This window comes from Pongo pygmaeus, chromosome 6 (genome assembly GCF_028885625.2).
Source record: "Pongo pygmaeus isolate AG05252 chromosome 6, NHGRI_mPonPyg2-v2.0_pri, whole genome shotgun sequence".
In the NCBI taxonomy this organism is placed as follows: domain Eukaryota; kingdom Metazoa; phylum Chordata; class Mammalia; order Primates; family Hominidae; genus Pongo; species Pongo pygmaeus.
In genome coordinates, this window is record NC_072379.2 from 44,538,811 (window position 1) to 44,552,618 (window position 13,808).

The window sequence follows — 13,808 nt, forward strand, 5'->3', positions numbered from 1 at the left end:
AAGTCGACTTCAGGTGTGTTTAGCCTCTGCGACATGCTGACTAACAGGGCAGGCACAAGGCTCAGGCTCTCTCACCGTTCTCACGTCACAGCTATTTGGCAAAGCAAGTGGTGTTATTCTTTTTTTTTTTTTTTTTCTGAGATAGAGTTTCACCCTTTTGCCCAGGCTGGAGTGAAGTGGCACGATCTCGGCTCACTATAACCTCTCCCCACCAGGTTCGAGCGATTCTTCTGCCTCAGCCTCCCGAGTAGCTGGGATTATAGTGGCCCACCACTGTGCCCAGCTAATTTTTGTATTTTTAGTAGAGACGGGGTTTCACTATGTTGGCCAGCCTGGTCTCGAACTCCTGAACTCAGGCAATCTACCCGCCTTGGCCTCCCAAAGTGTTAAGATTACAGGTGTGAGCCACCACACCTGGCCTTATTCTTGTTTTACACATAAGCCCAGTGGGTCTTTGCAAGATGAATTTAGCAAAGTTCCGTGCCTAGTGGGCATCAGCACTAGCACTCCAGTTTCCTGCTTGTTAATTTACTCTAAACACACTTGACTTTCACACTTACGTGTTTTCTAATACCTTATTTGCTGTTGGTATTGGCAGTGCATCAGTAATGATGTTTACGTTTCTAAACATGTCATTAAATGTTTAAAGATACTCATTCAGTTTCTAAGAAATGCCATAGCTGTCTCCTTCACATCTATGCCCTAGTGCAAATGCGGTTAAAGATGCCTGTAATAGCATTTACCACTATTTGACGTTTCCATATTTTCTTTCTCCTTTAGTAGTCTGCTATCCATTTCTCTCCAATAGAACACAAGCACCAAAAAGCCAATCACTGTGTACCTCTTGTTCCCACCCTGTGACACCTGCATTCTCTCATATTGATGCCATTCAGTAAATATTTCTTGAGTAAATAAATTAAGGAGCTCTCTCATGAGTAATTAGAATTCTCATCATCCCCTTATTAAAGTAAGTTTCTACATGGTGGATGAATAATTCTGGTTTTCTGGAAATTGCAATCTGTATGAGTGTTATATTATTACATGGCCGGAGATTGATAGATACAGAGACAGAGGGGTGAATAGAAAATAAAGGGTTAAAAAAGTAAATGTCTATTTTAAGTTTGTGTGTGGTTCTTTTGTTTATATATTTACTTAATAATCTAGACTACTGTAAAAATACCATATAAAACTAATATTTATTCACAAAAGCCCATTGGCATATTATAACAGTATTTGATTATGTCAGATTTTTTAAAATGCATTGTCTAGACGTACCTGACAAGTCTTTTAAAATCTCATAATTAAAATAGCTTTCAAAAATAACTCCATGCACATTGAAAAGTATGTTATAAAATATTGCATGTTTCAAGAAGTTGTGCCTTCTCCCTCACCTGGAAGACTCCCCATCTAAGACTCGATAATTTATATTTATCAAATACAGCCAGTAACCCCCACTCTACATAGTTAAGGCTAACGTTGTAAATAGCCAGTGAATCACAGTAGGTTAAAATAGTTTACCTTTGCTTAAACCTTCTCCCTAGGAAATTGAGCGACCACTGGAAGAGAAGATGTTTAAACTGACACCCTTCTTCTGTAGTCTTCCGGCAAATGTAAATGGGATGAAGAAATGAGTACTCCAATCATTTCTAACCCACTGGGTATCACTTTCTCACTTTCTATTTAATGGCTACAATGAAAGTGGTTTTATATTCTTAGTGGTTTTAATTCTGGTGTGACCAGGAAAGAGATCTCAGTGAAAATGACATTCCCATTTTGCACATCACCCCTCTTGAGTGCCAAGATCTCCAGCTTCACAAAACAGTGCAATGTTTTTCTGTCGCCAACACTGATGAGCTCAGCCTGATGATGAGAGGGCAAGTTGTGCTTTCTGTTTCGTGGATCATCAGCCCTCTCTGACACTAGGACCCTGGAGAAAGGGGGCATCTGGCAGGTCCGCTGATGCTGCCTGAGGCAGGGTGGAAGTCAGCTCGGCCTCCATAGCTCCTTGGCTCTGTGCTTAGTAAACACCTTGCTTATGTCAGAGAAATAACACACGCATGAATTGAGAAACATATTGAGGAACAGATAAATACAGTGCCAAATTACTGACGTCTTTAAAATTCTCATTCCGTCTTCTAAAAATTTGGAGATGACATTCCCTTCCCCGATTTTCAGTAAAGTAGTTAATACTGCCTTAAAAAGATAGCTCTCATTTACTTCCTTAAAAGTAATTAATATTACCTGATGTGGTAGTTAGTTTTATATAGTATTTCATTTAATCAGTTATTAATTCCCCAAATATTTAGCTGAGCTTAACTCTGAGCCAGTCGCTGTATTGGGGGAATGGGGGCTACACAAATGCCTGAGAGAGACACGACCCCCACCTTCATGGAACTTAACAGAAGGGAAAAGCCTTTAAGCATATTAATAAACAAATGAATGAGCAAAGGAGCTAGTAAGGGAACAAATGAATGAACAAAGGAGGAAAGAAGCTGGTAAGGGTTCTGGTCAGTGCTATAAAGGAAATGACCCAGATGTTAAGAAAGAATAGCACCATGGGCCTAATTCAGGGGATTGGCCATTGACTTATAGGATGATGACAAGATACCCTGGAAAGCTTTCTACAAGTTTCTAAGAAGAAGGCCAAGCAGGTGAAGGCCCTGAGGTGGGAGGAGTAAGGCGTTGGGGGAACTGTCAGCAGATGACAGTTAAACATGGGGCAGGTTAGCCAAAGCACAAGGTTGGCGACACAGGCAGGGGCCGGGTTATACCACAGCATCTTGGGCCACAGATCTAAGGACAGTAGGAAGGGCCTAAGATTTGGGGCCTTAGATCTGGAAGACCAGAAATCTAAGGGCCTTTCCTGGAGGCTCCCCACAAGGCTGTTTAATTTTACAGATAAGGAAACTGATGTTAAGAGAGGTTAGCAGACTGAATCAAAGGCACTCAGTTACTCACATGGCAGAACCACAAATTCAACCTGGTGGGTCGAACTTTGAGTGTTCACCAGACGCACTTCTTTCCTCTTAGAAATCCTCAAATGAGAGGCATGGTGAAAAGCATTGGCGGGAAATGCTATTTATAATAGAAATAATAATACCTGATGATATTTTGAAGAAACGGATTATGCATATATTAACATATGATTTTTCTAACCACATCTAACATACCTGATGAGCCAGATCTCATGTGAGAGTGTGTTATTGCCATTCACGTTCATTGAGGTCATACCTATTTGGCTGCTTAATGGCAAGTAGCTTTTTAGCTTTTTAGATCAGTTTCATAATGTAAAACCTAATGTATTTTTCTCCAAATCATTATTCAGAGAGCATATGCCTAAATGTAAATGTTGAGATACTTAAGAGCATGTGGGTCTTTATTTGTGTACTCTACTTCTGAGGCTGGGCTGGGTTTCCAATAAACTTGCCCTGGAAACTTTTATAGATGGAAGTGGAAGCTTTATTTTTTTCCCTCTCAAATAGAAGCACATGTGTGCACGTGTGTGCCTACACATATACAAGTAATGATAGCTGTTGGCCCATTCTCTGCAAAACTGGAAAAAAAAAATGGTTCTTCGGATGGCAGCTGTTGTGCAACGAATTCCACAGCTGTAACCAGAGTGAGGATGACTTCTTAGTGCAACAGTCACAAAGTAGCCAAGAAGTTTGGCTTGGCTTTGAATGTGTCTCTCTCCCCTCTCTTTTCTTGAAGTCAGTTTCTCACATTCTGGTACCATGTTATCTCAGTGGTTCCTGTTGCCTGACTTTACTTCCAATCTTGATTTCATGAGCAAAAGAGTTAGGAGAGGTGGGATACTCACTGGATTCTTCTTCAGCCTGTAGAAAACTAGGTTTGTTGTAGCATGAAGTTTCTTAATTCTAGTGCCATGACCTAAAGGAATACATCCTGATACTGTCACATGAGTTTCTTTTAAGAATGTTGAAAAAATTCAAACCTGAATGAAATTTAACAACCAAAGCAATTGGAAGAAGTGTTTTATAGATGGCGGGTAGACAGAATTGATTTTACATTTACATTTACAAGACATTTCCCAAGAATCCAGAAGTGCCACATATTTGTTACTCTTCACATTGGACTGAGAGCTGGTGCCTTTGTGATGGAGTATGATTACCACTCACGCCAGGGCTTGACTGTGGCTTAGTTCTCTAATGCATCACCTACCTGCCTAGCTCTGTGCACACCGCGCTGGGTCATTGAGAGATTTCAGAGATGAACCTGGAAACTGAAGAGCCTTCCTTTCTGCTCAGCTTCCCACAACCTCCTGTGCCCTTTCCCCATAATATATCATGTGCTGGTGCAGAAACCCTGGCACTATGATTACATGGGAGTGAGATATTCCACGGCAGCTCTAGGAAAAGCTGTTATTTTAGGGAAGGGTTAAGAATGTCCTGTGGATTGAAATCATCCAACAATAAAATAGTAGCTTTTACCTTTGAGTGTGTGGTGGCTGGATGATACGGCCTCTTGACATTTTTCGCACTTTCCTCTATTGTTTTCTTTATTTTTATATAAAAACAAATTTCTTGAATATTGTAATCAGCTCTTACTTACCATTCCAATTTAAAGGGCTACAGTAAGCCATATTATACTGCTTTATTTATAGTACCATTGTTAAGGAATCCAGCATATCCCCAGCACTCTGACCCCCCTGCCATATATAGAATTCCTGAAGCATTTAAAAAACATAGGCTTTTCTCATATACTATTTTAGTTGGGTTTTATCCATTTGATTTGAATATTAATGACTCTGAAGTGCCTATATGTATAGTAGGGTAAATAAATGTTTAATGATTGATTTTCTACAATATGAACTCTCAGTGTTTCCATTTTATATATTATTCTGGGAATAAATATAAATTGTATTAGCAGAATGGATCACAAGAGTTTCTGTACAAATGTTGACTTACATCACTTCCTTGGTGTGAAAAAAATAAATATTTATTGTGAAAACCAAACATGATTATGCATTTCCAGGTTTAATGTATTAATTATAAATTATATGTAACTTTCTGGTTACAAATAATTATTTTTTTCTTTGGCAATATAAATGGGATTTGTATAAAGTACTCAGTTAAAACTTGCTGAATTAATGAATGAAATGCAGTGTGTAGACTTTAGGACATTTATTTTGGTTGCTTAGCAGTTTTCCTTTTACCTGTGCTCTGTTTAGCCCTGTTGGGTATAGTTTTTGAGATTCCCAGAAAGGAGACTTCCATGTAAGTGAGGTGTTACTGTGCTGTTTACTGTAATGCTAAGAAACAAGAACCAGTTTGCAAAATTTGATCACACTTTTTAAGAGTATTGCAAAACTTTATATGTCTGATTTCTGATGTATATTTACATCAGAACTTTCTTAAAGATTCAGAGTTTGATAATTTTAAAGTCTTTGTAAAAAAGAAAAAATGGTTCCCAGTCAGACAACGGTTTGTTAATCACTTTTAACTGAGCTCAGAGCTGAATATGGAGATGAAACTGAATGAGAAATTACCCTTATTTAGACCCTGCATCCAGTGGAATGCCTTTTCAAACTAACAATTTAGTGACCATACATCTGCTCTGTTTAGTAAGCTGTCTAACAACCACATTTTTCTCCTTGTCTGCTGTTTAGTAAAATAAAGGGCAAATAAATTTTTAAATTAATTTATTCTGGCTTTATAATTGTTGCCCTAGAAGACTGTTTCTCAAAGTGTATTGTGAGGAACAGTGGTCTCTGGAAGCTCCTCCACATCCTGCTGCTAGCTGTATCTGGGGTGGACATTTGAAATGCAAAGAGAAACAGGCCTGGGCTGTATTCCTGAGTTTGATGACCTTGGTACTTCTTTCTCTTCCTCTCCATTATACTTACTCACCTCAGGAGGCCTCTGAATGTGTTAGCACGTTGCTTGGGAAGATCTGGGCCATCTAACACTTTCTTTCTACTGATCTTACTGACTAAATATAGCTTAACAGTTACAAGTCACATTTTTATAAATGTTTGTTGTTATTGTCTTAAATTACCCCATCTTTCATATAGTTATTTAGAAACAAAAGCTATAAAAGTAATTTTAGAAATAATAACAGATTAATTGTTGAATGCAGAGAATTCAGAATCAGAATGTAAAATTAATCTCTTCTGGTGACTCGTTGGAAAGAGTGGGGTGAACAGAAACATGGAGGCCATGAGGATGGGAAGCACAGGTACCAAGGTTTAGACTGTAGATTGTGTCCTGCTTTAGAGAAGGTATAAGAGATTATTAACAATTTCAACTATGGGCTGGGTGCGGTGGCTCATGCCTGTAATCCCAGCACCTTGGGAGGCCAAGGCGGGCAGATCACTTGAGGTCAGGAGTTCAAGACCAGCCTGGCCAACATGGTGAAACCCCATCTCTACTGAAGATACAAAAATTAGCTGGGCGTGGTGGTGCATGCCTGTAATCCCAGCTACTCGGGAGGCTGAGGCAGGAGAATCGCTTGAACCTGGGAGGCGGAGGTTTCCGTGAGCCGAGATCGTGCCACTGCACTCCAGCCTGGGAGACTGAACGAGTCTCCATCTCAAAAAAAAACAAAAAACAAAAAACAAAAAAAACAAATCAACAATAGCAATACTTTCTATTTGTAGGAAATTGTGGAATGAATACATGAACTATTTAGGAAGGTTCTTATTCAGGGCCCCTAAAAATAGAATTTACCTTTTGTTTTTAATTCTGGTACCTTTAATCAGCAAAGTCTGTCCTGTGCCATTGAAGTGCTACAGAAGGAAATGGATGTAGACGCTAGCTTCATTTGTGTAATACTGCTTTACAGACATGTTGTCAAATTGTAGCTTTCAGAGGAAAACATAGTTTTCTTTGAGGTGACTCTTCTGAGCGTGGTAGGCAGGATGATGGCCCCAAAGATGTCCACATCCTGATCCCCAGGACCTGTGAATAGATTACCTTCCATGCCAGAAGGACTTTCACAGGTGTGATTAAGCTAAGGATCTTGAGATGAGAAGATGATCCTCGATTGTCTGGGTGGCAGTGATGTAATCACTGGGGCCCTTGTGAGAGGAAGGCAGGAGAGGCAAGTTAGGGTCAGAGGAGGAGGAGGAGGAGGCCTGAGTGATGTGGACCCCTGAGCCGAGGAATATGGGCAGCCTCCAGGAAATGGAACAGGCAGGGAGCCTAGACCGTCTGGAATAATGCAGCCCCGCCGGCCTATTGCAGACTTCTGACTTCCAGAACTGTAAGGTAATAAACAGTGTCTGTTGTTTTAAGCCACTCAGTTTGGGCTGTTTGTTGCAGCAGCAACAAGGAACTAATAGACACTGAGGAATAGATTCAGTCACTCGTTGACTCAGTACTGCGTGTCTGCTCTGCCAGGCACACTGCCCAGCCCAGCTGGACCTTGCCTCCTAGATGGAGAGACAGAAAGAGTTTTAGAGAGCACACATGCTGCCATGAGAATAGAATTGTCACACAGTAGAAAACAATGGGGCAAGGAGGTGCAGGGGGGCTCGTTTTGATGGGGCATGAATCTAAGAAGACCCCTCTGAAGAGGTGACATTTAAGCTGGAACGTGAATGTAAAAAAGGAAGTGACCATTCTGAGCCCTGGAAGCCAAGGGTTCCAGGCAGGGGGCACTGTGAGTGCTGAAGATGCAGAGGGGCTCATGCTGTGACAGGAGGCAAAAGGATGCAGGACTCTCCTCCTCCTCGGCCCTCCCCACCTTGATTTAAAGGAGGAGGCTGTGGTGGCTCAGGTTTTCTTATCCCCCCAGTGGGAGAAGCTCAGGAGAATATTTTCATACCTTGATCTTGCCCAAGAGAGTTGAGGGTATGCGTGGGAGGCATCCTTTCTCATGGGCATTTTGTCTGCGACTCTTGACATCCGTGTGCTGTGCCCAGTCATCGCTTGTCCTCGGCCCCAGCACTCTGATGGCAGTGTTCTGAGAGCAGAGGAGCCTTGACTCCCAAATCTGTTAAGTGATACTGTGTCAGAGCTGAGAACTTTCTACTTTTGTCATCAAATTCTAAATTGGCTTTGTCATCTGGAGTGGAGCAGCCCTCCTGCACACAGTCCCTGGCAGGAGCGGCAGCAGAAGGCTGAGTGCCAGCCCTTCTGGGTCCAGACGTGCTGTCCCATACCCTGCCCTGGCCCAGGTCTGTGCACCAGGAGGAGGAGAGTGTTTCTGTTGCTGGCTTCTTATGAATAAGCCCTGAAGGCTCAGGATCACCATCCACTGTGTGTTCCCTCACAGCCCTTGCAGTCTAATCGTTGATGTGGATTTTAGAGAACATTTATTCCCGTCACCTGGTTTTACCACCAAAAAGGTGGGGGCCCCGAATGGGGATATGACCAAAGTATGTCAAGAGCTTTCAGAACCCCTACCCCTGCTCCCCAAGGACAAGGAGGATCGTAGACCTAGGAAACTGCGGTGGGAATGCTGAGCCTTATCTTTTGGACACCTCCTACATCTTTTTATTTTTTATTTTATTTTTTATTATTATTATTTATTTTTGAGACAGAGTCTCGCTCTGTCACCCAGGCTGGAGTGCAGTGGTGCAATCTTGGCTCACCGCAACCTCCGCCTCCCCAGTTCAAGTGATTCTCCTGCCTCAGACTCCCGAGCAGCTGGGATTACAGGTGCATGCCATCACGCCCGGCTAATTTTTGTATTTTTAGTAGAAACGAGGTTTCGCCATGTTGGTCGGGCTTGTCTTGAACTCCTGACCTCAGGTGACCCACCCGCCTCGACCTGCCAAAGTGCTGGGATTACAGGCGTGAGCCACCGCGCCCGGCCTCCTACATCTTTTTTAAAATGCACTTCCCTTATCCATCTGTGAATGCTTTTGAGTTGCTTATGTATAAAATCAAGGGCATGTTTTTTGAATGGTCTCTATTTTTAATTAAGTACTGATTTTTTAAACCCCCAAATGTCATGTCTCCCAGAATTAGAAGTGTAAATGACCTTCAGGGACCTTCTCCCAACTCTGCCAGATAGTCTAGGCTCCTAGAACCCTGGAAAGGTGTTTGGAGATACATGCAAATTCTGTGTGCTGTGGTAATTATATGTGAAGTAGGTTATTTTGGTTTTTGTTTATTTAATGAATAGAATAACGTAGTTACACTCAGTAATACTCATTCACTCAAAGGAAGGGGGGCTGTTAAATCATTGTGTTTTTTGATGAATGGCTTATACACTGAAAAATAAATTGGACAAACTGGCATAGAGCTCAGTGAACATGAAATCAGCTATTAGAAGAAAGCTTGTGAACAAATTCTGAGGCAGATATGCATCTTTTGATTAATGCCCTATCAATCATCCACACAGCTACCTTAGCTAAGTCTTGCCATAATCATTCATGCTTGCTTTTGGAAACACTGGCAGCAACTATAACGCTGCAGAAACGGAATATTATTACTGATTTCTCCCTAACTTACTGTGAACAATGATTGTTTTCACCATGTTTCTGCTTTCCTTTATTAAAGAAATACAATGCAGAATGAAAGGAGAGTTCCTCAAAGCCTGGTGAAATTCTTCTAGGGTATTCTTCATGATATTCAGTCTTAAATGGGCAAGCTATTGTAATGTAAGGTTCTCTGTAGGAATAATAGTAATGTAATCCCATTGAAGCTGCCTGTTATGGATTGTAGTCAAATAGGCAAAATGTAGAGTCACATTAATGAACAGAGTATATCTTTGTAATTATTACTTAAAGTTGTTGAAATGGTTTGAATTTTGCTATTGTAATTATTTTATTCTCTGTTAATGTGCTTAACAGCCATAGTAATTAACCCACCAGATTGGAAATTTGCATGAGTTCTAACTTTGACATTACAAGAAACCCTGATTCTTTCTGGGTATTACACAGCAGGACAGGGAGAAATACATACATATATATAAAAAATTTTTTTCACTGATTATTTTTTTAAGAATAAATTTCCATGAATGCAATTATTAGTTTTTCATGCATTTTTAAGCCATTGGCAAATTCCTTGAGAACACTCCATTCTTTTAAGAGGATTTGATTCCAAAACCACGCTGGCACAAAGAATGATTTGGCATTGCCTACCAGTCGAGAAATCTTTAGGTAATATCGCTGCTTCCTCAGGACTTACTGTAGCCTGGGAAATAGTGTGGCATAATAAAGTGGTGACAGGCATTAGCATGCATAATGGGCTTTAATAGACATTAAATGCTGTTTAGCTAGAAGAGGGAGCAGTGCTCTCCCACTGGAATATTCCTCCATCGAAGCCCATTGATCACTGATTTCAGCGGGGAGAGGTTAATCCATCAGCTTCTGTAACCAGACGGCACTGATGGAAATTCTTTAGGTGGCATTCTGGATGAACCAAGCTTTCCATCTTTACAAACAAATGAGTGATATGACAAGCATGGTGTTCAAAACACATTTAACCAATTGATTTTCTTTCCTCTTGTAATAAGATCTGGAGACATATGAAAGCATGCAGTGTGAGCTAAGATTAAAGGAATTGCTCCATGCACAGGAACATATGGAACTAAGAGCCAATAAAAGTCCTATAAAGCATGTAGTCACCCATTCTCTTTTTATATAAAGTTTGTTATTGCAATAAATAGTTATTATTGAACTGATTCCTTTTGTTTCCGTTTTTGCAGAATCTTGTTTCAGGTCTGCGTGTATGTGTGCACACACATGCGTGTCTCATCTCAGTGTTCATCTTTCTCTTAGAAGTTTTCAAGATGCTTGGCTATAATCCTTCCTTCTCATTTAAACAAATTTGATTTGGAATGGTAAAATTATAGATAGAAAGCTGCAGATCTTGTGTACTTGTCTGAGCTCGGCGTTTAAGTGACGATCGTCTTTTTTTATCTCCCCCGCGCAGCCCTGCCTTGAGCTTCACCTACTCTTCTGCACCCGTCTCTCTCCACATGCATCAGCAGATCCTAAGCCGACAACAGAGCTTAGGTTCAGCCTTTGGACACAGCCCTCCACTCATCCACCCTGCCCCAACTTTCCCAACACAGAGGCCTATTCCAGGGATCCCTACGGTTCTGAACCCCGTCCAGGTCAGCTCCGGCCCTTCTGAGTCCTCACAGGTGAGAGGGACAGGTCGAGGCACCCGGCTGTGCTGGTCAACCGAGGGTGGGGGCAGGCCACCATGTCAGCGGTTAATCAACACGGCACCTCTCTGTTCTCACAGCCTCCGTACTAGCATCCTGTCTTCTTAATGCTGAGGTCCAGTCTTCAGTTTTGGTGGACGTGTTGTGTAAATGCTTCTCATCAAAACAGTTTTTTCCCCCAGAGTCATTTTCCCATGGGCATAGCAGCAGGCTGCTTGATAAGGCTTCACTGTGACCTGGTGCCATCTGTAACCTGCATCCCATGTCAATGGAGCGTGTGGATGCATTGCTCCCATTTGGTCACTGTTCACTCCCTCCACTAGAACCACAGTTGCGACTTACCACCAGGTGGTACTTTAGAGTAAGACTAAAACTGTGCTTTGCCCTGCGTTAACTGTTGCCACTTTGATATTGTTTGGAGAAGAATCTGGATGCTCTAATTAAAGAACTTCACAAACGGAACGTGTTGGTCTTCTACCCTCCTCACAACTTTGTTCTTTTGAAATACCCTGTTGGAGCTTGTTAAAGCCTAGGGCCTCAGCTCCATTCTTCTAGCTTTTAAAAGCCATAGGGAGTTTATACTCATGAGTTAAAAATGAAGAGCTGCTGCATGAACGTATTTTCTAGCTTTGAACATACTATCTGAACTCTACTTACCCTGGGATTGGAGAATTATCAGAGTTATTGCTTTATAGCCAAGTAAGACTGCTTGTCCCGAGTTGCAAGGTTTTAATTATGGTACTGCTCCTTGTTGATGAAAATCTTTTTGTCTCTGGCTCTGCAAATGTGACCAGCAGAACAAGCCCACGAGTGAGTCTGCAGTGAGCAGCACTGGTGACCCGATGCACAACAAGAGGTCCAAGATCAAACCCGATGAAGACCTCCCCAGCCCAGGGGCTCGGGGGCAGCAGGTAGGACACCCAGGCCGCAGAGGCCAGCGCCCACTCCTCCCAAGACTGGTATCTTTGGGTCAGCTCCCCCTTCCTCCCCAGACCTGGTGTCTTTTTCACGGCAGTTCCTTGTCCACTGCATTGTTGACCTTGGCCATACTCTACATGTCTACATATTGTACAAAAGGCTAGATATGGAGTGACTAAATCGTTTTTCTAGCTCAGAAGCAAACACAGGCAGTGCAGGAAGCCATGCGGGGCTTACCTTCTTGATAGTTTAGGCAGCTTGGGAGTATAGGCAACTGTAGTTCGTAGAGGAAATGGTTGCATTAATTTGTTGCTGACCACAGGTGAGACCAGGCCTCAGTCCTCATCTGTGATTTTGGGCCTGAATTATTGAGCTCCTGGACCCAAGCCTGAGCTATGGCGGATCTACTAATGGCTCCTATATCATTTTTTCTTATTTTGCTACTTCCCACTTTCTAGGAGAGCCTGGCAAACCAGAAGAGATGAAAACACAACTAACCTAAGGCTAGTTAGATTCTGGCACTCAGCCTAAAATTCTGAAAGGAAGAGTGTAGGATTTCAATCCGGATTCCGCCTCTAGTCACTTAAATTCTCTGGGCCTCAGTTTAAGGATGTGTAGGTTATACCCATAATATCATCTCATAGGGCTCTCAGCCTGATGCAGGAAGGAGCTCCATGAATGCTAATTCCCCAACATAGAGATTGGACAAGAGTCCAGATGTCCACAGAATCTGGACCTTGCTGTCATCAGGCGGCTTCAGCCCAAACCTCAGACTACTTGCCCAAATTTCCTTTTCAGCAAGAACGTGGAGGCTGGAGTAAATTGGTGTCACGGGCTCTGAAATGGATCTTTCCTCTTGCATATTGCCAGACAGCAACAACCTTGCTGGTTACACTTCAATGCCTGCATACGGTTTTTATCATCTAGCCCCGGATTGGGACCTGAATCTACACAAGATGAATTCTCAAAATGACTCGTATTTGCATTGCTGTGAAGCTGCCGCAGGGGTTTAGGAAGGACTGTGCCCCTGAGCTTTGATGCTGTGGCCCCTGGGCCCTGGGTAGTGAGCATATCCTTAGAGATCAGAGGTTGAATCGAGAGGGTATTATCCCTATGAAGTCCACAAAAGTGTCTCACACAGTCTCCAACAGCAGGGAAAACAGAATTAGAAGTACTAGTAAACCATTTCCCTGGATTACAAAATATAAGAATAAACAAATTAACAGACCGAAAATAATTAAAACAACTAAACAAAATAGAAGTACCAATCTTTTGGATAAAGACCTGATTTGATTTATTCTCTTATGAGCTTTGTTTTGTTTTTTGTTTGTTTGTTTTTGGTTTTGTTTTGGGTTTTTTTTTTAGATGACATTTGGGTTTATTTTCAGCTTTGTAATCAGGGCAGCAAAGTTTGACCTCAACTTTTAATTCATCATTTTGACAAGCTGTTGCCTTGAATCAGACGTTTAAAACTCTCAGAGTGTATTTGGTAAATCCGAAAATATGCACAGAAATGATTCTATTGTTTGACTTCTTCAATTTACAAAACTCTAGACCCAAATCTAAATTGGGTTTTTACTTTCTCTTCTTGTCTTCCCTCCCATTGTGTCTGATTCTTCCCCCTTCTCTGTTCCCTGCCCCTCACCCTCTTCTTTCAGGAACAGCCTGAAGGAACAACCCTTGTCAAGGAGGAAGGGGACAAAGATGAAAGCAAACAGGAGCCTGAAGTCATCTACGAGACAAACTGCCACTGGGAAGGCTGCGCGAGGGAGTTTGACACCCAAGAGCAGCTTGTGCACGTAAGT

The 13,808-nt window shown here is 41.9% G+C and overlaps 1 protein-coding gene across 2 annotated transcripts in view; it reads left to right on the top strand.

Moving 5' to 3' along the window:
* GLI3 (GLI family zinc finger 3) overlaps positions 1-13,808 on the top strand; it is a 275,484-nt gene that overhangs the window by 199,649 nt on the left and 62,027 nt on the right. For both annotated transcript variants that reach the window (XM_054496220.2, XM_063667371.1), the window contains 3 exons: positions 10,848-11,061; positions 11,883-11,996; positions 13,662-13,802. In XM_054496220.2, the coding sequence (XP_054352195.2) occupies positions 10,848-11,061; positions 11,883-11,996; positions 13,662-13,802 (469 nt within the window). The remainder of the gene's footprint in view (positions 1-10,847; positions 11,062-11,882; positions 11,997-13,661; positions 13,803-13,808) is intronic.